This window comes from Coturnix japonica, chromosome 1 (assembly GCF_054131305.1).
Source record: "Coturnix japonica strain WE chromosome 1, WE-NBRP24, whole genome shotgun sequence".
In the NCBI taxonomy this organism is placed as follows: Eukaryota; Metazoa; Chordata; class Aves; order Galliformes; family Phasianidae; genus Coturnix; species Coturnix japonica.
Window position 1 is genome coordinate 153,118,619 of NC_140663.1, and position 26,326 is coordinate 153,144,944.

General features: G+C 38.5%; 1 protein-coding gene across 25 annotated transcripts in view; it reads right to left on the reverse strand.

The window, feature by feature from the left end:
* Positions 1-26,283, reverse strand: part of ZC3H13 (zinc finger CCCH-type containing 13) — a 45,133-nt gene extending 18,850 nt beyond the window's left edge. For 7 of the 25 annotated variants that reach the window (XM_015851771.3, XM_085536126.1, XM_015851763.3 and 4 more), the window contains exons 1-9: positions 25,727-26,283; positions 20,201-20,323; positions 19,644-19,753; positions 14,427-14,538; positions 7,540-7,648; positions 4,394-4,533; positions 3,222-3,382; positions 2,328-2,525; positions 297-470 (exon numbers count right to left, since the gene is read on the reverse strand). In XM_015851771.3, the coding sequence (XP_015707257.2) occupies positions 297-470; positions 2,328-2,525; positions 3,222-3,382; positions 4,394-4,533; positions 7,540-7,648; positions 14,427-14,538; positions 19,644-19,753; positions 20,201-20,323; positions 25,727-26,005 (1,406 nt within the window). In that variant the 5' untranslated portion in view covers positions 26,006-26,283. Of the gene's footprint in view, positions 1-296; positions 471-2,327; positions 2,526-3,221; positions 3,383-4,393; positions 4,534-7,539; positions 7,649-8,603; positions 8,662-14,426; positions 14,539-19,643; positions 19,754-20,200; positions 20,429-25,726 lie in introns of all 25 variants that reach the window. The other 18 variants (XM_085536128.1, XM_085536127.1, XM_015851767.3 and 15 more) reach the window with 10 other exon arrangements.
* Between the last annotated feature and the right edge of the window lie 43 nt (positions 26,284-26,326).

The following is a 26,326-nucleotide window of genomic DNA, read 5'->3' on the forward strand; positions in this document are numbered from 1 at the left end:
GCAAGTCTTGTATCAGGCTTGTGAAGTTCCATGTAAAGCCAAAAATCCAAGAAGAATTGATGAATGGAAGCCTGCACAATGACCTGTGCTTCTGACATGACAAGTACTCTCCATGTAGTACTTGCACAAATAAAGAAAAAAACCACCACCATAAAAAAGCCTCTGAACTCCATTTTTTGAGGCAACCACATACCCACAAATAAACACACATGAACAAGCAGTCAAAGCAATGGAGGAAGTTTCTCAACTAGAACTAATGTGGAAGTAAAATCTATGCAGCTGAACACAACACCCACCTGCGAGAGGGTGAGAAGTTATGCTTGTGAGTCGTCGATTTCACTGGGGCTCGTGAGACTTGTCGTCGCCTTGCAGCAGGTGGCGAATACTCCCTAGAAGGGGAAGAATTACTGCCAGAATGATCTGCAGGACTGGGAGAACGCTTCTGTCTATGGGAACCTTCAGAAGGATCTCTGGGAAACATAAAGAGCAGCTTCCTCAACAGGCGTAACAAGGCAACAGCGCATTTCTATGAGAGAAATTTTACTCACAAGATCAAAAATTACCCTTAAAGAAGGGTTAGTTCCATCTGTAATTCCATATATGAACTTACCTTAAAGTTAGCAGAATTACATAGTGCAAGACATTCACTAACCAATGAATTGCAATATTCAGAACTATAAGACAGTAAAATGAAAACAGGCTTATAATTTTATATAACATTTCAATCAGCAGTGAAACAAAACTTCTATCAGTGGAGACCTGACTTATTGCGTGATTTAAACAATTCTGTAACGTCAGTATTTTATTTAAGAACACTCAAGTTCAAAAGATACTTTGAAGCATTAATCTGTCTGAATGTTCAGCGATTCCACTTACTGTATGTCATGAAGATTATCTTCTATAACAAGAAAGGTCAATGAAAATCCAATATGTAAATCAAAGGCTGCAGTTACCACAGCAATACCTGATTATAGTAAATCCATGAGCCTTGTGACCTCTTCAGTACTACCTTAGTTTTCTATGGTTTACAATAATTAAGTTGGCAAATGCAAGTGAAATAATAGATTTCAAAATAAGTTAGTTTTTACTTTATCAATTAAAAATACACAATTTAGTGGTCTCCCACTCCTAAGTCTTTGCTGTGCTGGTTACGAAAGCAAGCATGTACAAATACTCTATTTTTATCAGGGCAACATAAAGCTTAAAAATGCAAATGCGATATTTATCAACTATTAAAGTTTACGTGACATGACAGCCATGCTTCAAAAGACTAAAGAAATAGTCCTAGCAGTCCACCATTTGAGATATACACATTCATATGTGTATGTATGTAAGTGTGTGTATATATATATATATATGCGTTAGTGATAGAACTAGAGGGAATGGTTTTAAGCTGCTTCAGGGGAGATACAGGCTGGACATTAGGAAGCATTACTTTTCGGAAAGAGTAGTCAGGCATTGGAATGCACTGCCCAGGGAGGTGGTGGAGTCACCAACCATGGGAGTGTTCAAGAAACGCTTGGATGTGGTGCTGAGGAATACGATTTAGCCTGGAAGTATTGGTAATGGTTGGACTAGATGATCTTCTAGGTCTTTTCCAACTTTGATAATTCTGTGAAGTGAAGACATCGCAGAATTCCAGCGGACTTCTTCAGATTTTTTAACCAACCCAAGTCTAAGTGTGCCACCAACAATTTAGAAAGATATTAGTTCTCTAAGATTTCAGAAAAGCAGGCAAGTGGACAAGCAAATGACTTATCCTGTCACCTGTCACCAGTGAGGAGGGGAAATGGCCTCAAGATGCACCAAGGAAAGTTTAGGTTGGACATTACGAAACACTTTGTTACAGAATGGGTAGTTAAACACTGGAATAGGCTCCCCAGGGAGGTGGTTGAGTCACCATCCTTGATATGTTTAAGAGCTGTTTGGATGTGGTACTCAGAGATATGATTTAGCAGAGGGTTGTTAGAGTTAGGGTACTATGGTTAGGCTGTGGTTGGACTTGATGATCTTTGAGGTCTTTTCCAACCTGGGTAATTCTATGATTCTATGATTTTGGCAAATGAATTACTTCATTAATGAATGTCCAACTTCCTGAATAATAATAAACCTTTCCAAAGAGCATCTGAAAAACTTACTGTTATGCATCTTAAACCTGCTGATACGTTACAGATTATCAATCCAAGTAACATACAAAATATTTAACCTGTACCAAAATGGTTGTTGGTAAAGCAGGTGTAAATTCTTGACAATTTGATGTTTATAAAAGATAACTTTAAAAGCTAAGTTACGTTAATGTTAAAAGCCAATAACATAACACAACTTACCTCTGCTTCTCTTTTTTCTCTTTGTGTCTTTCAAAGTCACGACCTCTCTCTTTCACCTCCCTTGTCTTTTCATCTAAACGCTCTTTGCCTTTATGCTTTTCTTTGTGTTTTTTTCCTAAGGGAGTTTCCTCTTGTACTGGAGGAGGAGGACTTGGGGTACGAGGACCTTTCTTTTTACTCTGGTTACTTTTAGAACTCCTAGAGATAAATCAAAAAGAAAAAAAAAAAAGTGTCAATTACTTCAAATAGTGACTTCCCAGATGTTGTCAGGAAAAGCGAAAATGGAAAGGGCTTTGCAGCTTTTAGGATAAGATTCACCACTCCATTAGCAAGCAGTGCTCAATAACTTGACTGAAGGGTACAAATTCACACCGAGCTCTTCAATTTACATCCTTTATTTCTGAAGCAAGCAAGAAAAAATAGAAACTGCTCCCATTAAGACAGAATTGTTTCCTAAAGTTACAATGTCCTCACATGAACTGCATGCAGCACAAGAGCAGAACTCTGAAGTAACTGGTCTGCTTAGACTCCCCATTCTTTAATGCAATACCTCACACACGTACAGAAAATAACTTAAAGAACTCATCCTTTAGTTTTAAAGTTAACTACCTGACTCAGCACAAACCATCCACCTGTTCTGGAATACGTATCTCAGTTCAAAAACATTCACATCATTTTTTCATATAAGTGATCACTGACATAACTGCATAAAGCAGCTGCTGCCATATACTACAAGTCAATAACACTATCTCTGTTCTACCCTCTAACAGGTAGCATCATTTTGCGAAGTTCAGAAAGGAAAGAAGAGTAAAAATGTACTGATTATGAAAACCCCAGTAACAAAAATTAATATAGCTCTCTGCTTCCACATTCTCCCAAGATGCATCTACTGACCTTTGCTGATCCAACAGTGGGGAAGATACAGTAGATGCTTTCTTCTCCTTCTTACTAGCTGAAGAGGAAGACTTCGGACTAGACCTTCGTTTTGGAGACTTGCTAGACTTCCTTGGTGATGGTGATGGTGACATCTTAGACCTAACCACCTCTGGAGAAATCTTGAGGAAAAGAGTACATTAAATGATAAAATGTTGATGCTTAAAAGCTTTGCTATATGCTGACATAGATCACATACATAAATAACAGTCTAGATGTGAGACCTTAAAACATTTACACACCTACTTCAAATAAACTAACCAGAGATTTGAAAAAAGGTGACGTAAAATATGGGGGAAGAGAAGATGACGCAGTCTCATACATTAGAAAAATGTATTACTTGATTAAAATCAGTACAATCCCAGTTAGCAGCCAAGTTTTTCCAGTGCATTATCACATTATCAGATTAAAAAAACAAACAAAAAACAAAATAAAAATTACAAAAAGAAAAAAAAAAAACTTCCCCAAAATTAGGGTTTTCAGTACCCTATTCAAAGCTTTTCATCTGTCACCCTACTTTCCTTTTACAGAATCACAGAATTATCAAGGTTGGAGAAGACCTAGAAGATCATCCAGTCCAACCATAACCAAACCTTTTACATGAAAACCATAACCTTTTACATGAAAAGGAACTTTGTACAAGTTGTGCCTTGTGTTTTCTTCTACATATTACCTCTGTTAAAGGTTTCAAGTCCTTCAATTGCAAAGTTTCTCACTGACTGAGGACAAAACTCAGCTATGGTGCTATATGATGCATGGCCAGGCACTGGATTGGCCTCCCCAGGGAGGTGGTGGAGTCGCCATCCCTGGCAGTGCTCAAGAGACGTCTGGATGAAGAGCTAGGAGATATGGATTAGGGGTTTGCTATAGCTATGGTAATGAGAGGACAGTTGGATGAGATGATCTTATAGGTCCTTTCCATCCTTGAGATTCTATGATTCCATGACAATTGAGCAGATACCCGCAAGTGACATCCAATTAACATGTCAAGACATACACATGCCACTCATATACTATTGTGTAACACAGCAGAGTTCGTCCAGGAAGCTCAGGTCTTCCAGAAAACAAGAGGACTGAAGTGGTTGCTGCTTTTTAAAAAACTTTCCTTAATTTTGCATTTACAGAATACAAACCTCCTTTTTAATGACAATCTCCTCTCGTTTCTCCATGTTTTCCTGTTCCAACTTCATGAGTTCTCTCTGAATCTTCTGGCGCTTCATTTCCAAAGACAGCTCATGATCATAGTCATAGTTAACATCTCCATTATCAGAGTCTTTATTTAAAATAAAAAGGCAAATAGATTAACAAATTGATTATATATGAAATAAATAATATTACTTAGTATACCAGATGTCAAACATTAATATGTCAGTGTCTTTCAAACATTACCTAAATGTATCAACAAAGCAAAACCAAATCTCTCCTCAAATTATCTGTATGAATGTGAAACAAACCAAATTATTAACACACATCTTAAAATTAAAATAGTTAACATCTTTAGTAAGATTTCACTTATTTTAGAAACTTGTAAACTACTAATCTGAAGTAACAATGGAAACCCAGAAAACCACTCATTTCTATTTAAGTAACAAAAATATCTAAAACGAGTGTATTCGCAAAGATCAAAAATATGTGGAGCCCTATTTAATTGGGAAATCTCACACAAAGTGGTTTTAAATAGTAACATTCTATACTAGAGCTTTCTGCTTAATACGGTATCTCACAAAACAACTGATACACTTACATCTATGTACATCTGTACATCTGTAGATTACATCTAGAAACTCACTTTAAAATAAAAGGATAGTCTGCAGGACCTCTTCCACATCATTACTGCTTGGCTTTCACATTAAAAAAAAAAAAGATTCTCTCAATTGTCATTAAGTTCTTAGCAGTTAAAATCACCCCTTTCATGCCACACAACCGATCTCTTGTTGAAAAAGTAAGCAGTTTTATTCACTCTGATTACTTTCCTCATTTTGTTTATGGTTACTTAAGCCTGACATTCAAAAATCACTTTGATAAAATAACCTTTGGAGAAGAAGATATCCCATCTAACATCCATTAGCTTTCGCTCCCCTTCTGACAGACAGGAACTACGTAGAAGTTTTTGCAATAATTATTTTCAGCCTGCTAATTTCCTTCACGTGTCTTGAATGCATGGGAAGTGATTACAGAAAGCTGCAATTCTTAACAGCACACATCCTTACTTCCCAGTCCATCAATTCATTTATATAACACTCAGCTTTAAAAGACAGTCATTCTACTTCATCCATCAGACACTACATCTATGATTAACATCATTTTTAAAAACTCAACATTCTCAAGCTGTAAACCTCAAGGAGTATGAATTAAGGTATTCATATCATATATTTATATAGAAATAGACGTTTTTATGATGCACTTTTTTTCTTTTTACTTAGATTCTGTTTCCATACATACATGTCACACAACAATGCTTCTTAAACCACTCTGAAAATTCAGGTTTAGAAACAGTGAAAATACATTATGGGTTAGTTTTGCTAGGAAGGGAAGAGTTCACTGGGAACAACATTTCCTTTGTAATCCATAGAAGTTATAAAGGTAACAACACAATAAGACTTCTCAGAACTACATTTAAAAGAGCCGCTATCATCTTATTCTCTCAGTCACCTGACAGCTTCTGTCAATACACATCTTCACAAATCCTACTCCAACAGTGTCTTAAAAACACTGCAACATGTAGAGCCCAAACAATAGAAAAGCCACTAATTAATAAAACTTACACAGATGAGCCATCCCAAAAATAACTTACAGTGTACTTCACTGTTAATAGATTCATTGTATCTGAATTTGTTTGAGTAATTTCCCGGGTAATTTACTTTTCCAGAGACACAAATGACCTCTCTGACTATTAAACATTTATTTTCTACAGTTACTAAACTATAATACTAGACAATCAATCATTAATCAACTAACAATTACACTTGTACATTTAGCTAAAATAAGGTATCAGAAAAGGTAAACCCCAGCATCTGAAGATTTCTAATTAGGGAGAGAATGTTTACCAAGGTTTGGTGTAAATTTATAGGCATCTTAATTTAAATGAAAATAATATGTTCTTTCTCCTATTGAATAACATACTCTTCCTCCCTCCCAATATTAATTCAATGTATTTTGTTTAAGAAGGCGCTGTGACTGTCTGCATTTTGTTTCTAAGATATGGAACTTCCAGCTAAACATATGCATTAAGCAAAAGAGCTAAGCATACATATTCATCTGCATAATAGTTTGGGGCTGACACAGCGTAGATAATTGTCTAATACAACTACTACTGATATCTGATATAACGAAGTTCTGCACGAATGTGCGGAAGAACTTCTTTACAGTGAGAGTGACGGAGCACTGGAACAGGCTGCCCAGGGAGGTGGAGTCTCCTTCTCTGGAGATATTCAAGACCCACCTGGACACCTACCTGTGTGACATGGTGTAGGGAGCCTGCTTTGGCAGGGGGGTTGGACTCGATGATCTCTAGAGGTCCCTTCCAACCCCTACAATTCTGTGATTCTGTGATCTAGTATCCTTCTTTATAGAAGAGCTACAAATTCATCAGAGAAAGGAGTGTTTCTTTGTCTGACATCACAACCTTTTGGTAGAGAGAATCCTCAAAGGTCAATCAGAATCCTTCCAACCCCTCTCCATTGTCTTTCAATAGTAGGAGTGTGTTAGGATAGAGACTGTGGTTGAGAATGATTTTCTTGTATTTGGTATTGATAATATTCATCCATTTACTATGCAAACAGTCAAGGGAAAATCTGTATTGCTTTCTCAATCTCCTAGTATTTCAAAAGATGACCAGTAACAAAACACTACCTTTAGCCGTTGTTATTCTAATTGAGCCCTCTTTAATGAGATAGCTAACAAAAATAATGCAAAAACAAAAGATCCCTGCTGACTTCAAAGAAGCCCTCCTTTCTTCTCACTGACCAGTTTCAAGATCATCTTGGATCTGCTATTAATCTGAAGACAAAAGGCTCAGTCACAGCATAGACAATAGCAAAGCTCCTTGCTGTCTGAGGAGTCATAAAAACATGATTTTTACACTAAGTTGGTTTTACTCATCGGCACTCCAACTCTGATTGCACCTTTGCTCTCTTCCAATAATGAACCCTAGTGGCTACTGCATAGAAGCACTCTGCTTAGAAACTGACTCTTTATAACCACTTCTGCCTTACACACAGCCCTGCAGATCTTGTATTTCTTTGAATGGTAGTGAGATGATCAGTTTAATCTTTCTTACCTTCTCTATTTGTTTCCCAGTCTCCATTTTCCTCTTCACTTTCTGGTGTTCTCTCCTTTGTAATTTTTATATCTTCCTTTTCTCTATGTCTTCCTCGTGAAGACTCTTTCTATAAGGGAAAAACACTGCATTAGAGTAAACAACTTTATTTTTTAAAAGAAGCCTGAAGAAGCAGGTACATTTTACATGGTATTTAGGCTGTTCCTTTTTAATAGCACAAAAAGCATTTTCCCCTTTAGCCTGTTGACCATATACCTTCTCAAATAAGCAGAGAATCCAAAGGCAGAATATTCTAACGCGATTTCACATAATCAGTATGCAAATAGCAGATTGGGAAAAGAGAGAAAAAGGGATTTGTCAAATAAGAAGGTTTACAGGCAGGGCAAGAATCAAGCATGTGCCAGAGAATCAAGTTTAAAATGGGAATCTAAAGAACAGATCAGGTTCTTGAAACCATAACTATAACAGCATTAAGAGTTCTCAGCTGTAAGTAAGAATGTCATATGAAAGGAAGATGACCTTTGGAGAAGCTGAACCACTTCACTTGGGAGGATAATGTGGGGAGGGAAAAGGGAGAGGCTAGCAGAAGGAAGTGGGGAAAAAGCCCAAAAGGAAAACGCTGGAATCAGGTTTTCTTAGAAGCTTTATCTTTGCTCATTGGCCCAGTATTAAAAATCAAGCCTATCTACCACAGTAGCACTCACTTAACATTTGGCAAAACAGCATGTGGTATATAGGATCATGATGGTCCTATGGATACCTAAGGATGTCTTTTCTTGGAGGAAACCATTTCAAAAGACAAGTGGATCTGTGCTACTTTCCTCACCCCCCCACCCTGCATTCCAGTAGTAAAGCAACATTGCCTCTGTTGTATCCACACTCTCTAAATAATCTCTCTGGACTCAAGCCAAGTACACGACAAATTCTTTTAACTGTATGCAATCAAAATAATAATAATAATAATAATAATAAAAGAATATCCAAGCATAGAAGACTAATTTATTACATAGGATACCAGAAAGAGCAATTAATGAAAGCCTGCCCCACTCCCCTTTTCTTCTCACCTCCCATAGTGCTTTCTTTTGTCTTTTGGGGATTCTTCAGCGCTGGTACGTTGGACCCCTTATGTGAAGGAAAAGGAAATGCCTGAGAATTTCACTAGCTATTCCCCATTGGGACTTAAGCCATTACTTCATTTAAACCCTTAACACCACCTTAGAGACACAGTGAGGAAATAATACAGTTTCATGGAGAGTCACTCCTAAGTCAGTACAATTAAACTATTCCTTTATTTCTTTAACAATGTCAAACTCTAGCTTAATTACATAAAAAATGACAGAATAAGTACTGCATTTATTTTCCCTAGTAAACTGAACAACACTTCAATGCATAGTTATCTTCAAACCCTTCATCTTGATGCATTAAGTACGTCATATTCAAAGCCTTAAAGGTTTTGAAAAACTGAGCATTTACTAAATGCTACATTCATTTACTAAATGATACAGAGGAACTTTTCATTAAAGAACAATTTTGTGTCAAGTGTAATTTAAAGCAGCTTCTACAGTGAGGAAAAGAGAGATTTTCATCGCTTTACGACAGGTTCTCTAAAAGGATGCACATGGTCCTAACCTACCAAGTCACACAGATTTCCAGCATCAACGCAACATGTACCGAAAGCATTCCAGTCTAAGTACAAAAAACTGTACTAAATTCCAAAGCAACTTACTTGAAAAAGCAACCAAAAAATGACTCATGAGATTCGAAGTTTGCAGCTTTATCAAGTCTCCCCTGAAGCTATTCTCTTGTTTCACTTTGAGCACCTTTGTTTTTCTAGACTGCTCTCCTGGAAGGCTGAATCTGTTCTACAAAAATGCTTATTTTTGCTATAGAATCCAACTAATTCCTACAACTATAATCAAATAATAAACATTAGTTCTTAAAAACACCAGATTCTATTAATTCAACACTATTTGGTAGTAGTGAACTACAGCACGCATGTAGTTCAGCATGTATATCTATGAGGAGTACAGCACCCCTCATAGATACTAACTTTAACAAACACCTCAAGGCCGATTCACAAAGCAACTCGCCAACAAAGAACCTGCAGCTTAATCGGAACAACTTAACAGTCCAAGTTAGAAACCATACAGAACCGGTACGTATCTCACCTACATCTCCAAACTTAAAACCCAACCCAACATACTGAAACAGCCTTTATTTTCTCCTTTCGGAGAAGAGATTCAGTAGTGGCAGCAATGGGGCAGCCATACTTCTAAAAAAGAACCGAGAACAAAATCATCTCCATGAGGAATTTTATTGGGTTCCTGAATAGAGGGGAAGGGAACAGACAATTTTTATGTAAGCATGCTAGTTCACAAGTCAGCACAACTGTATCCGAGCTCGTCCATATGCTAAACAACTCGAGTTCAAATTGTCAGAAGGAAATAATCTGGTAGCACCACATCTTGAAAAAATAAATCTGAGCTTAAAAACTGAGTGTATTTTCCCAGGTCACAAAGTTCAAACACTTAAGTGATGACGGTTTAGAACACATTCACATTTTCTCAAGGAAAAGTCTTCAACATATTCCTTTTACGGTACCTGTTTTACTTACAATGAATTTAATTCCCTCATACTATGGGTGATATTAGTTAATAAGTAAATAATTCATTCATATCCTACACCTTACATCATTTCTTTCTGTCTTTCCCTTACAAAGCAAGAATAAAGTAAATCAATCTCCTAAAGGACAAAAGTATGCCTTTCATATGAAGTTGAAGATAATGCATCCACTTCTGACACATCTGCAAACTACTTCTCTGAAGACTCTGAAAAAAAAAATTCCATTTACTGGAAGAGAAACATTAAACCTTTAGAGCAATATAATTATTTAATTAAAATAATAATTAAAAAACAAAAGGCCTCAAGTTGTGTCAGGGGAGGTTCACGTTGGATATGAGGAAAAATTTATTTTCCAAAAGAGCAGTGAGGCAGTGGCATGGACTGCCCAGGGAGGTGGTGGAGTCACCATCCCTAAAGGTGTTGAAGAAACGTTTAGATGCTGTACTGAGGGACATGGTTTACAGGGAAACATTGGTGGTAGGTGGATTATTGGACTGGATGATCTGGGAGTTCTTTTCCATCCTTGATGATTCTATGATTCTCTAAGTGTAGACAATAGTATAGAAGACACTGCCTATGCTGTTTGCAGGTATAAACTATTTACACATGTTAAACAGATGACTACGATTTAATGTTGAACTTCACGAAAAATGCCACTTAAGAAAAAAAAAGAAAACAAAAAACAAATACACTGCAACTGAATGCTATGAGATTTCATTAAATTTAACATCTACTGAAGTTGAAGTTCCACACTTCCTAAGACATAACTGGAACTCCAGAGCACAAGACTTGAGGTCCACCTGGAGTTCCCACTACAGGGACTCACTGAGTCTGCAAAACACACTTGTCATAAAGTGGTACTTTGCCATTGCTGACAGAGAGAACATTTAAAAGGCTCATACTATCTACAGTACTTACAAGGCAGAAGCTTCAGTTTCAGCCTTGTCAATACACGTACTTACAACAGCAATATAAACTAGTTCAGAAGTGCCTATTGCTTTAATTCTAGAACAACCTATCATGTGTAGATCTATATAGTCTTTTGGTTAGGTACAATACTGTTTTACTCTACACGTAATACCTTCATATCAAAAACTACTACCATAAACATACAAGAAAATGAAGTTTCCTCAAAATGAACAGATTCTGATTTCATTTCAGAGATGGAAGACAATGCTGACCTCCATTTCCAGTGTAAGTATTCAAAAGCCAGTGACAAAAAGCACAGATATGAAAAACGATACACATTCCTCACCAACACCTTTCCTAAATGAAAATTAAGTTCTTCCCACTGTTTCCCAGATCACACAAATCTCCCAGTAGTTGCTTTACGCAATACTTCAAATACTCTAGTCAAACTACCTTCTCATAATTCACAGAAAAAACTCAACAGGAAAATTTCCAACTGAATACGGTAATAGTATGAACCTTTCCTAATTCTTCGTACCATACCTGACACACTAACAGGCAGAACAGAAATAATTCTGAACACAACCCTAAGAATCACAAAAAAACCTTAAGCTCACTGTAGTTATCCAAGTAATACGGTATATTGTCCCTGAAAATAACAGTACAAGACATGAAATAATAAAGAACATGCTTTATAAGCTGCCTGTATAGGCATTTTCTTTCTAAATGCATACAGACTTTATTGGTCATCTTATGTCTCCAAACAATTTGAAACCTCTTTTCTTGGGGAAGATTTTATCTAATTACACTGTCTCAACTTTCCATGGAACCTATTCAAGTTCTTTTTTACCGTATCTTCTAGCAATCAGGTAGAACTATTACATATAATGTAAGTAGCATCTCCCCCTCACATTTGCCATTGTTTCTAGTAGGGTAAAGTATGAATAAGACGCACCTAGTTTACATTCTCTCAATCATACATTATATGCATTCGCAACATCTCCTTTCTTCTATTCTCCCGTCTCCTTCTTACTCCTTGCTTACTCCCAAAAGACCTTTGGCTGTATTGCCTTGCATACAGGTGATCATAACGAAACAGTATTTCAAAAAGATCTGGACCATTAATTCCTACAGCACAATATTAATCATTTTCTATTCCATTTTTATATAACTGGGTTCTGCAACTGTGACTGCACTTTGAATAGATGGTTTCATTGAGCTGTCCACAATAACTTCTTTTCCTACTGGATGATTTCAGTGATTTTTTAAGTATTTATTCATGACTTCTTTGCATTAAATACTTCCTTTGCCGTGCACTGCGTGGCACACATCAATACCACGTTTCATCCACCATTGTACTGCCACTTTTCCCCAGTCCCTACGGTGTTCCTCAGGCTTTATTGATTTCAGTTAGCGTCTCCATATCTTCTGCAAAGTTTGACATTTGGGATGGCCAACATTGTTTTCCACATTCTTAAAGTAATCACTCTTTAGGTGAAGCACCACAGCACCCTCAGTAACTTCACCATTTGAAATCGATCTTAATTTTTCCCCTTAGCTGGTTTTTTATTTGTTATTCTTCGATCTAATCTTCAAAAGCTTTGTTTCAAAAGAAGCTATTTAAGATTTCACTTATACCAGTTCTCTTTTAGCCACTACCCTGTTCAAGTTGCAATGCTAGTAGATCGGTGAAACACAAATTTTGACTGCAGGAATAACGCTCTCTCTTCTTTATTTAAAAATAAACCACATAATTATGAAACTTTTTTATGGAGCAAGCTAACTTCCATTACTTCCAAGTAAAATTAAGAAGCTTTAATAAGAGATGAAAATGTCAATTGCTACATCTCCACCATAACAATGGTTCTAATGATGGAGCAAGAATTTTGTAGTTCAGTCACTTCAGTCTTCTGCTCTTTTAGACATCCTGGTTCTCTGCAATGCAATTCTTGATGACTATCTCTCTGCATCTATTTTCTCCCGAATATTTTCTTTGGATATCTCTTATTTTCCACCGTTGCCTCTGTGCCATTAATACAAAAATTCAGTGGTTTCCTCAGTCCTTGTGTTTTATAATATTGAAGCATATTTCTCTGCAATGTGTTTAACAACTCCTCGGTATTTAACAGATCCACTAATTCTCAAACTCCTTTTGATTCCAGTTCATCTTTATTTGGGGTTTAGTTTATTAAGAGTATTTTATTATCGCATTAATAGAATACTATAAAAAAAACAGTGAACTAATCAAAAGAATTACATCAAAATTAAGAGATGTACCAAGAGAGAAGTTACAGTAAATTTTTAATAATGGTTGGAAAAAAAAACAACCACTTTTCCCACCAACCATGTGCTTAATAACTAAACAGTTTATTCAAACTATCAGAAAATAAAAGAAACACATTTAAGTAAAAGAATCAAAAGACTGAAAGTTTACACAAATTAACAGCAACTGAAAACATGATTGGAAGATAAGCCGTTCTGTTAATTTAATTATAGCAGCTGCTGTTGATTTATTTACACCTTGCAGAAAAATTTATTTTACACAGCAAGTAGGAACAGACCCAGAGAAAAAAAAAAGAATGGTGTTAATACCCGCAGAAGCAAAACTGATTTTTCATAAAGAATTTTTTTAACCATTGTCTATATGAAATCAGTCTTAAAAAACATAATACACTGATGCTATTGTTATACAGAGGCTGCAGAATAATGCCATCAGTTCTGCCCCTATTTGTAACATCAGTGCAGAAACAGGCAATGCAATTTTGAAGTAAATTCTGATATCATAGGGGGTTGTTTGCAGAAAGATGCACAGAAAATGAGAGTGATGATGAATTAACTTGTTGCAAAACCCAAAAGTGAGCAGTTGGGATGGCTGATGAATATGTGAGGAAGAAGATGAAATGAACCAGCACAACAGTGACTGCATTGTCTCATCAAAAGCAAATTTGAGATCAACAGCTGGAGTAGGGATGCATGTAAACAATGGATATCAATAAATGGCACGGGGGGAAAACAATGGATGATTCAAACAACAGTTAATATGTTTTCTTGGAAATATTAAAGAATCTGCACTGTTATTAAATACTGGTTTATCAGTATTTATAACATAATTTAGTCTGTGGGATTTATAAAATCGTTGAGAACCAAAAGATCAAAAAAAAAAAAAAATGCTAAAAAAAATTGCAAAGCAATACAACTGTTAAGACACTTCACATTGAAATATGCCACATGCTATTGTACAAAATGAGCTATTTGTTAAACATTTCAAATATTACAAGTCACCACAAACAGGTTTCTAGGACGCACTGCCCAATTGCTACTGAGGGATTCTGGAGCTCTGCAAACTCCATTCTTACCCTAACAGGAGAGGATGATTCCTCTGTACTTCGTTTCTGTGGCTCAGCCTCAACGTCTTGACGTTTGTTCTTCATTCTTTCCCGGAGATCTCCAGTGGGCCTTTCTGGTGACCTGTATAATACAGAAACTTAATATAACCAGTTCTGTGGGATTATTTTAAAAGGAATACAATCTTAACTATATTTGTTATTAGTATATAGAGAGAGATCTAAACCTCTCAATAGAAGCGATATGGATGAAAACAAAGTATTCAGTTCTACTGGGCTTAAGCCTTTAAAAAAAAAAACCAACAACACCCTCTTTTACATTACCAAGACAGATTAATTGTACGTACATATGGCACTATGTCATGACTCACTGACCACCCTACATCAGCTACAGGTGATCCTAGCCAACAAATTGACTTTTTCTGATCATCATGCAAACGTGTTTCACAATAATTCAGATCGTGTCTTTCCAAATATCTTTAGTCTCCTCCACGTTCTAATCTACGTTGATCTATATAGTCGGTAGTCACAAAGAAGAGCAAGTCCAAACACAGATGGAAGTCCATAAGTGCAGATCACCTGCCCTACTTGTAGATCTCTGACCTACTACCTTGGTCAGAGTGCCACCAAAGAATGGCTACCACAAGGCCACAGAGCACAAAAGCAGAGGAATATTCTTGGAGACCTCCGCTGTTGTCCATCTTGCAATAAGATAATTCTTTTATTATTTAGCTTTAAAATACTGGATGAGCTCTTCCAGTCATACAACCGTGTATTTTCTGTTAAAGGCATTACTGTGATGAGGGGAGAGCAGATATTCTGTACTTCTCAAGCTATCTTTACTATTTTATCATTTCCTACTATAGATTTAAAGGTTGATTTATCCCCTACTGGTTAAAAGAGAACAATTCTTGTGTTCAACAAGTTCTAAGGCAAAGGGGACATAGCAGCTCCTTCAAATGATCTTTCAGTTGAAGAAAATTTCCTCTTCATACAAATCCAGCTTGATATTGAGCTTGGCACTTCTGTGATGGCTCTTAGCTTTAGTCGCGTATACTTCTGTGAAATGGTTGTATGAAAGCACTGGATGTGCAATTAACCATTTACATTTAAGTAATAAAGACCTATGAATGCTATTTTAGCTGATTAGAAGTTCTATCTAATACCCGGATTAAAAAAAAAAAAAAAAAAAGGTATTTGCTATTTTTCCCAGTCTGAATTAGATTCCCTTTAGAAATACTTGTTTCTCCCACATCTCTATCATGCAATATATATATATATTGTTAAAGATTCTCTCTCAGCCTATGCATATAAAACATTTAAATTAGTAAGATTTCATTTTCAACCTGTGCTCATGTGAAACACAGTAATTTATCTCCACCTCCACCTTTGCAATGTTATCTGTATTTAATTCTTTAAACAGCATCACAAGGTTAAGCGTCTTAAGATCTAAGAAGAAAAAGACCAGTGACTGCTCTCCTTGTTAAATGCATTTAATTCATCATGCAGTTGTAAATAAAATCACTCAAGATCAGAGGAAAGGCACAAAACTGGAGCGTGCTGCTTCTTTCAGCACTAACAAGGACTGAAAAAAACACCCAGCACACAAACACAAACAGATTAGTTTCCCAGCGTGCAAAACTGTATCATCTCTAAAGTATCTGAGTTCCTTGAAAGTTAGAATTCAAGGTACTTTCCCCTCCTTTAGGAACAGAATTCCTTTGTACTACCAAAATTCTCTGAAGCATTCCAAATTATATTCCAACATTAAAATGGCAATTCAAAGGTGAAATTTGTAATGGCATTTCAGGTATGGAACAAAGGATCCAGATTTACAAAACTGAATATCAATTTAAAAGGCAAAAGAGATTACAGATCATGTACTAGCAATATTGCTTCTCAAGAAGAGTAATTCTCAGGAAAACCCAGTGGCTGAGGAAGTAGAACTTGCATTAAATGTAGCTCACATACTATCTATAGATATGTAACACTTCTTTATGTATATAAAATACTGGTTTGTTTTTATTTTTTTTAATTGGAGAAGAAAAAAATCAAGTTATTTCACCCTGAATACCTTTTCCCACATAGAAGGGGGGAGAAGAAAGAACTTAGTTTATTAAGAGTAATCAGCCTTGCTTTAAGATTACAAAAGTCATCAGGAAAATACAGGAAAGAAAAATGCTACAGCCTCAGGGTTCTTCTGTTGTTGTGCTCTTTTGTTTGTTTTTGTCTGGTTGGTTGGTTGGTGTCTTTCTTTTTATTATTATATTTCACTTTTCAAGCTTTAGGAATGAAGGCAATGAACCAGTTGTTCTGCACTTTCCTCTGCCAAACATCATAAAAGACAAGAGAGTCAAACACTTAAGACATTTTCAGTCTCATTCTACTAAAGGAGTAGTTACTCGGAAAGCTATGACTGTTTTCAGATATTCTGGTTGAATGCACAGAAAAACAAGTTGGACAACTGGTGCCTTCAGGTGCACCACAAGTTTCATTTTCAGAAATGGCCTCCTTCCTGCATGCTGTTTTTCTCCCTTCCAAAAAGGGGCTTTCTGTTATTCCAAATAAAACACACAGCTGAGTTTCAACGGGAAAACACCATTTCATTCTACAGTTTTAACACCACAGGTCTACAGCGCAACTGGCAGGACCCTTCACATAAAAGGCTCCACAGTATTACCACTGTACACTGAATGAAAACTATTAAGGGGGGAAAAAAAAAAGATCTCTGATGAAATAACACTTCGTGTGGGGCCCATATTTTAAATGTTGAATGTCATCATTAGGCTCCACAGGGAGGTGGTTGAACCGCCATCCCTGGATGTGTTTAAGAGCCGTTTGGATGTGATGCTCAGGGATATGATTTAGCAGAGGGTTGTTAGAGTTAGGGTACTATGGTTAGGCTGCGGCTGGACTTGATCTTCAAGGTCTTTTCCAACCTGGGTAATTCTATGACTCTAAGTTTTGCATATTCTTGTTTGCTTCTGCACTATCTTCCAGAGCCAGAAACAGCCCTCTGGAACAGGCACACATTACAGTGCAACTAGAAGAGAAAATAGTAGGTGTATGTGTATGCATGGGTGTGTATTGGCAGATTAGTACATAATGTACAGAACTGAATGCTCATTAGACATCCTGCTTTTAGTTTCCTGTACAACAACATTTGTACTTTTCAAAATCCATGCTTTTTTTCTTTTTAATCTACTACTGTTGAAGTTTCAGTTTGTTTTTTAAATATAGAGTAAGGAAGTTCAGGAAGGCAAGAGAAAAACACTATAAAGCCACCGATCCTGACAATGGTATAAGACAAACAGGAAAGCTGCCAAGCAACTAACAAAAAGCCAGTGAGAAGAGAAAGAGGGCAAAATTCCTCATGGGACAGCTTATTTACACACAGGGCTTTTCTTGTTGGCTTCTCTTTACTTTAGATGTCTGGAAGACAGGCACGGCTATTACTACATTCTTAAGCTTATCAGGAAAGCTTTATATACAAAAATATGCTGGCTGTTTCTAATAGAAAGATGAAAATTCATAGAAAGATGAAAATTCATGCTGCAAGCAACAGCGTTCATTCTGAAAGCTTATGCATGTTACCTTTAAGAGGCCTTTTTGCACTTCAGAAACAAGCTTTCCTACTGTCTGGTAATGCTCTGAACTACAGGAGGCATTACAGTCAGATCAAACCATTAACAATGAGTCTTACTTCAGGCAGGTATGAAATAAGAGGAGCAAGACAAAGGCAGTACAGTGTGCTGCGTCCAGCCAAACTGTCTGCAAACCAGACAAAAGACTTGACCAGCAGGGAAGGCTGAATGCTTGCAGTTACACCACCAATATGCCCCAGGAACACAGACACTGCTTAAACTGAACTGACATGGAATCAGCTTTGCCTCCATCTTTTTGTTGCTGTAGGGCATTTAAAGACCATATCTATTAAATGTTGAACATACCAGGCAAATGAGAAGCAAGATCTGCCCTTTGACCTGTTTAATATTCTAACAGGAAGAAAAATTTAGTAATAAATCAGCATTATTCTTAAGCATTAGTGGTGACAGTGAAGCAGAAACAAAGCTTTAGTCATTAAAAGAAGCATGACTGCTCTTCAAACCACACACAGTGTGTTCCAAATACTTGAAAGCAAGGAGAAAGTGACGTGTTTTTAAACTTCTCTCTACCAGTAAGTCACACATTTTTCCCCACATTCTGTTCTGCACAGAATGTTCCAAATAAGACCTTTCATACACTGAGAGAAATATTAAGCTTACTGACATACTTTGTATCCCAGCTGCTACCACCTTAGAAGCAAAAGGAGATCAAACAAGCAAAGTCAAGGCCATACTGAGACTGTGGCACTGGAAGAGGAAACAGAACCTCTCGCCAACCTCCTGTTTGACCTTCACTGTGTTGCTTTACACTTCGATGCTTCAGTGCACCTACCCATAATCTACAGGTGACACTGACATTACTGCAGCATCAGGAAACAGTCATTTGTAAAATGTGAAGCTTTCATATAAAGGGGTACTACGCGAAAACTATGCCATCTTTTTGGTAATGACAGGAGTAAAATGTATTACTAACATTCAGATTGTTTAACAGCGTTGCACCACACAAAAGGGAAAGTGGGGAAAAAGTACTTTAAAGGGATAACAACATATGAAGACTTGTTATTATATATATATATATATGTATGTATGTATATGTAGGTGGTATTTTTTTTCCATTTCCTCTCTCTATCTATCTGTCCAATATCTGATAAAGTCACCATGTTCTGTTTGAAGAGTCACCGCTGGAGAGAAAGGACAGAGATACTTCACTTGTGTGAGTATGAAGGCAGAAGGGTTACACGTATGGGATTGCTGCTGTAAGTAGTTACAACATGACGTGTTAGTAAAGGACAGAAAGGCATATCAGAAGCTGCAGTGATGCTACAGACAAAAAAAATTAATGCATTAAGGTACTTGATTTTCCTACTTCAATTTATCCAAGAAATCAATCTGTATTTAGTGGACTCTGCTTTGTAAAGCTGCATGCACACAAAAATCTTGGGAAAACCCATTGCATATTGCCAAATCAGTTGCTTTGAGCAGCTTCATGATACAATCGGTTACTGATATAACATACCATTAGGCACACCACAGTATTTCATTATTTAAAGACAAAAACAAAAGACAGTCGTAAAAGCTATTTTCCTACAGCATGTGAAGAATTCAAAGTGAGTTCTTGATTTACCTTCTATAACTGCTGCTATAGCCTTTACCTCGTGGTGAAGGGCCATGTACGAATCTACATGTGTTCCCATAGAGGCAGTTGCCAGTCTTCAGCCAGTTACGGCACTGTGTCTAAGAGACAGACATCACTGGGTGAATTTCACACTCATTTCTGGAAATACCATTGGTGTGAGTGTGGCAGAACAAACAAATGACTCCACATTAACTCCCATTTATCTGTAATTTCTGTCTATCAGTAATATAACTCTAAAAAAATAATAATAATAATAATAATCAACAATGAGCATCAGGTTTGGCAGAGAAAAATTTAAGTTGGTGGAAATAGTATTAAAAAAGCACAGTACTATTGCTCTTCTCCTGCAGATGGGACGACACACGTAATGTGAAATTCTAGTACTAGTAGTTTGTACACCCATGCGTTAAGGAGCTCTTTTCACCTTCACTAACATCTGTGACAGCTATTTGGCACTTGTGAGCTACTCTTTCCCACCATCTAAAAGACCTGAAAAAGAAGATGCTGGGGTGGGGAGGAAAAAGAAGAATGTTTTTACAACTCACCTCTGCAGTACTTCCAGTGCTGGGTCCAAGCCTTTCAAACACACTGGGTCTTCTGGATGTGCTATCGGATATGGTCTTGGTATTTTCCACTGTGACCTTCCTTCTAATTTTTGACATTTTGTACTACTTCAACCAAAAAAGAAAGCAAAACTGTAAAATCCTTCAGTTTGGGGCTACTGACACCGAACTCACATCAACAAAATAGTATGATACACGTTGCAAGAGTTGCTGCAGAGGTGATGAAGAAATAAAAAGGTCAGAAATGAGTGAAATGTCTTTAATTACAAGGAATGCTTGTTTCAAACTAGGCACTAGAACAGCAGTAATGATCAATTTTCACTTTTATTTTATGAACTGCTTCGGATTCTTCAGCTTCCCTCCAGGAAAGATCACACAGTGTTATTCATTTCAGTAGCAAACAATACACTGTACAGATTCTTGGTCATGTACCTTTGTGCAACAGCTCAAGTGACTTCAGGGGACAAAACCTTTTGACGTTACTTCAATGGTCTCTCAGAAACAGACTCTGTCCACTAAAAACTCCCATTTTCAGAACTGCATCTAAAAATGAAAGTTCCATTTCTTCTTTTTCCTCTTGTTTTTTTCATTGTTACGTGTGAGATCCTATTGAAAACCATCCTGAGAGCATCCACAGTCTGTATTTATTACTGGTTTGTAATGAACAACTACTTGGGACTGGCTGAGTATTGGGAAAAAACAACCACGCTGCAACACAATTCTTAAGCTTATAAAGTAGTAATTAATTTTCATTAAGAACAGATTTTGAAGCAAATACAGTGCAGGTTTGACAAATAATAACTCACAACTTATCTTACCTGACAAAGAAAGGAGTTAATGAATATAAAAATAAAACAAAGCACGATATTGGGCACTTGACATGGACTGTACAAAAAGGGCATAAGAGGCTCTAACAGCTATTGTCCATTCTTTAAGTGCTACCAAAAAAAAACCCAAACCCAACAAGTGACCAATATGGGAAAGCCTGCCAGCTGCAGAACAATTTAAATACCACTCAAAAACACACCTACTATACAGCAACTTCCATTCTGGAGCTCAGTAGTCAGTATAGAATGATCAGCCAAGCACTAATCTCCTACCTTTCTGCTCTTATCCTTGTGTTATTCTGTTCAACACACATAGTAGCTAACTTCTCACACCCAAACACGAGCCACAAATGACAAAAAGCTCATTACAGAATCACAGAATGACCCGGGTTGGAAGGGACCTCAAGGATCACGTAGTTCCAACCCCCCTGCCTGGCAGGGCCACCAAACATACACATTTACTAGATCAGGTTGCCCAGGGCCCCGTCCAACCTGGTCTTGAACACCTCCAAGGACGGGGCATCCACAACCTCCCTGGGCAGCCTGTTCCAGGGCCTAACCACTCTCCTAGTGAAGAACGTCCCCCTAACATCCAACCTAAATCTTCCCTCTTTTAACTCAAAACCATTTCCCCATGTCCTGCTATTGTCAGCCCTTTTGAAGAGTTTGCTCCCCTCCTGGGTGCAATTTCCCTCCAGGTATTGAAAGGCTGCAATGAGGTCACCCCGCAACCTTCTCTTCTTTAGACTGAACAAGGCCAACTCCCTCAGCCTGTCCTCATAGGGGAGGTGCTCCAGTCCCCTGATCATCTTCGTGGCCGTCCTCTGGACCCTTTCCAAAATCTCCATGTCTTTTTTTGTACTGAGGGCTCCACACCTGGACACAGTACTCCAGATGGGGCCTCACAAGAGCAGAGTAGAGAGGGACAATCACCTCCCTATCCCTGCTGACCACCCCTCTCCTGATGGAGCCCAGGATCCCATTTGCTTTCCGGGCTACCAGAGTGCACTGCTGGCTCATGTTGAGTCTTTCGTCCATCAGGACCCCCAGGTCCTTCTCTGCCGAGCTGCTCTCAAGGACCACTCCTCCCAGCCTGTACAAGTGCGATTCACACAACCAGAATAGATATTTAACAATCTAGCCCCCAGCAGCCTGGATTAGTACAAAAGATCACTAGCCCGATCAGCATATGCTCCCATAGCATTCAGACTGTAAGCTTCCATTCTACAGCAAAATGTTACATGCATAGGTATACAAAATATAACACCACTGCAGCCTAGATTTTACAATTGGCACTTTGATAACACCTAGTCTTATTTTCCTTGTACCCTGGTGGAAATTAATTATCTGAATCCCAGTGTGAACTGGGTGATGAGACCTCACTTATCGGTCTGACGTTGGTGCCAAGGAAATAAGCTCTTAGTGAACGCTTCAGCTCCTTTATACGCAACAGAAGGAAGCTAATGCCGTGTACTTGCACTTGAGCCATTCCCCAAGCTCAGCTCTCTTGACTCTTCTCCAAGCCATTGGTGATCTGAAAAACACCATCTCCCAAGCGAGGTTCAGATTACCAAGCACTCAGAGAGCAAAAGATAACCACGTGGTGTATACCAGACATTAAAAACAATGGCTAACATTAAATAGTGCTCTAGAGGATGGAAGCAGACAGTGAAACTATAGAATTCACCAGTAGTAGGAAAATTATTTGGGTTAGTAAAAAACTGTGGAGGAGAGAGATTTCCAGAAATATCTATTAGAGTTAGAAAATCGAGTAATACAACAGCAGGTGAAATGCAAATAAATACAATGTAATGCACACGAGAAGAAATGATTTTGTCTATAAATACTTGATGAGTTCAAATTAGTCCAGTCTTCTGAGAAAAAACAATTAGGAGTCATTGTGGACAGCTCAATGTAGTTACGAAGTCTGACAGGATAAATCACTGAAGTTAGAAAGCAAACATCACCCCTAGGCTGGCTGAGCACCATCCTGTCTCAGGATTGTTCTATTCTGTATTTAAACAAAAAGAAACCCCCACTGAATTGGTAAAGTCCCATGCAGCTACTCTTGAATATAGGATACCCGAATATACTGACGTATGCAAAAGCGTTTTTATTAAGACAATCGCATTCCAAATACTGAACTCGCTTTAAGTGGTTACAGTAAAAAGAACCATATCTGAAACAAAAAGGGTTAGAAGAACGGCACCGGCAATGGCATGGGGGAAGGGCGGGGAGGGTTCAACACATGAAGGACAGATAAAATGAGTGCACCTAATACATAAGTACAGCACAGCAACACGATAGCAGTGTACAAATACAACAAATCTGCAACCATTTTGCCTCCTAATTGGAATATCCTTTTATTCACAAATAATCCAGAGGCAAAATATATTAAAATAAAAGCAAAAATAAAAGCACCAAAACCAACAAATGATCACCACGTTACCCTTTACCCAGCAATTAATACCTTCTTAGAATTCATCTCTATAGGAAATGATGAGGTCTAGGTCTAAAAAAATAGTTCTAAATGAGGAAAGGGAATAGGGCAGAATATCACTGTAACCCAATGGATACTTTGATTCCAGCTACACACCGCACCAAACTTTGTCTGATACCTATAAGGGAATTAAGGAAAACAGCATCCAACCCTGTATCTTCTAAGGTTTGGGAGAAGAAAAATACAACAACCAGCTGCTGTTTCAATCACATAAACACTTGGAACGTGAAAATAAAACACAGGTATGATCCTGTCAACTCTATCCTTAGCCCCACACCCGCTGGTTTCCTATTAGAACTATATGATTTCTAAACGAGCTAATTCATGAGAAATAACTTGAAGCAAATGAGAACAGCATGCTGGGACCTGCACGGCACATTGCTTTCTGCACACACACGTTACCTATCACACATTATCTATCACACGAGGGTTTCACTCCTGCAGCCAGAACCACACGGTGAGAATTCCCTTATCAGGGAACAGAGCTGTGACACACACAGGAGGCAGGGTTAGAGTCCGGGCATGTAATTCATAGACACACTAAGCAATATCCACACATTGAAAGATGCACATCGCATATGAGGGGATGTATCTGAGTATGCAGTCACTCCTGTGCTCATTCCCCCTGAGACCAAACAAGTCAGAGAAACAGAGATTGTGAAAACAACGCTGTATTTGACGCTCTAGATGCAAAATGGCAGCTTTATATTACTGACAAGTACAGAAGTGTTCCCCTTGCTCACAGACAAGTAACCCTGTAATGGTTTCTCACTAGTAACAAATATATTAACTCCCTTAAGAAACACTAAGGCACTGATTTAGGATATAAAGTTGATCTCTCTAAGTTCTACACCTAAGGTTTGGACTGTAACAACCATAAAGCACTACCTGTTCCATACAGGAATAGTAATTGCTGGACTGTCTTCTTGTACATTAGAAATGTTTCACCACTATAACAACTTCTTCACTTGTATATACACCGATGTTATTCTTTAAGAGACTAACTCTGCCACAACATCAATAACAGACTGTTTCTAACTATCTGTAACTTGGAGTGAAATACATGTTTATAAAGTAACATCCTAAGGCACCTAAATGTGGATAGATTTAAGTATATCTATGGGACAATATGTAAGTAACCGAATTACTGAAGCATGGTAAGATTGACACAATATCCAGTGTCCTACGTTTGGAAGTCTTCATACTTTTGCTTAATACTTTTGTTCAATAGAACTATGATCTTACATAAGCCACAAACAAGTCAAAAACATCTGAAATGTGCTTTTCTTCTGTTAGAAAACCCTAATCTTCTGTCAACATCAATCCTGCTTCTACAAGTAAACCAGGAACTGAGATGTAACACAGCAGAAGCAAAGACTGTAAGGAGATGAAGCATCCTTAAAAGTCCAAAACATTGGTATAAGTGCACATCACACACAGCCTAAACATTATCAACACCCTACCCGTGAAGCAGTAAATAATATACGTCCAAAGTAGCAATCAAATCTTAGACATTAAACTCTGATAGAACCTATGACACAAACTGATTGCAATACTCCGGGATTAATTAAATCGTTGACAACCACTAATGACTTAATAAAAGCTTGAAAAGAGGAAAGTGCCAGGGCTGCCCTCCATTTTACCCAATGGAGAGGTCTGAGCTGAAAGGCTTTTGCCTCTGATCACAATGTTCTCATTTCCACATCACAACGCTAATCAAATAGCGATACCTGAAGATGTCCCGTAGTTTCACTACCTAAAATAGTGCTAAAAGCAGTAAAACGGGTAGCTAGCTAATTGTCAAGATTTCAAAGCTTGTTTTATCTCTATGGGATGTCAGCACGTCGACCTGAAGCTGTGGCTAATTTAAAGGATCTGGGGGAGGGGGATCTGGGGGTGGGGGGATCTGAGGGTAGGAGGGTCTGGGGGTAGGGGGATCTGGGGGGCGGTTATTGTGTACGCTCCAGGCAGTTGGCAAACTGACAAAGCAAAAACTCCCTCACGGTTACAGAGAGAAGGGGCCGATCGACGGCAAAGACAAAAGGAGCCACACAAACAGCCCAGAGCCGAGAATGTGGGAGGCCCCGACGAGCCTCCTGCCTGCAGAGACAGCACCCCGAGCGGGCCCAGCGCCTCCTTCCCCCCTACCCCGCTCCATCACGGCCCTCCCGCCGCACTCACCTGCTCCTTCCGCTGCCGCGCCGCTCCCCGCCGCCTCCTCCGCCGCCGCCCGGGGCGGAGAGGGTGGGAGGGGGTGAGGGGGGAGTCCGTCCTCCCGGGCCTGAGAGCGGAGCGACGCGGAGAGGAAGGCAGGGAGCGCCGCCGCTCCCCCAGCCCCACGGCGCCGCTACCGCTCCCGCCCGGCCCCGGCTGCGCTGCCCTCCCGGCCGCCCCTGCGCCGCATGGCGGTGATGGCGTCGGAGGGGGCGGGAGCGAGAGCGGAAGTGGAGGGGACGCCATGTTGGGGAGGGGTGGGTTTGTGGGTAGTTCTCAGTCAGTTGAAGCATAAAACTGGGCTCACATTGTTCTCACTCAATCCCTTCGTCTTCTGTAGTTGTGGTCTGCCCTGTGTTCTTTGTAGATCCCTGCTGCCCCACAACCTTAAAGGATTTAAGACTGTCTATACCGTTTTCCCCTCACAGGATCACAAAATTATCAAGGTTGGAAAAGACCTAGAAGATCATCTAGTCCAACCATTACCAATACTTCCCAGTTAAATCATATTCATCAACACAACATCCAAACGTTTCTTGAACACTCCCATGGTCGGTGACTCCACCA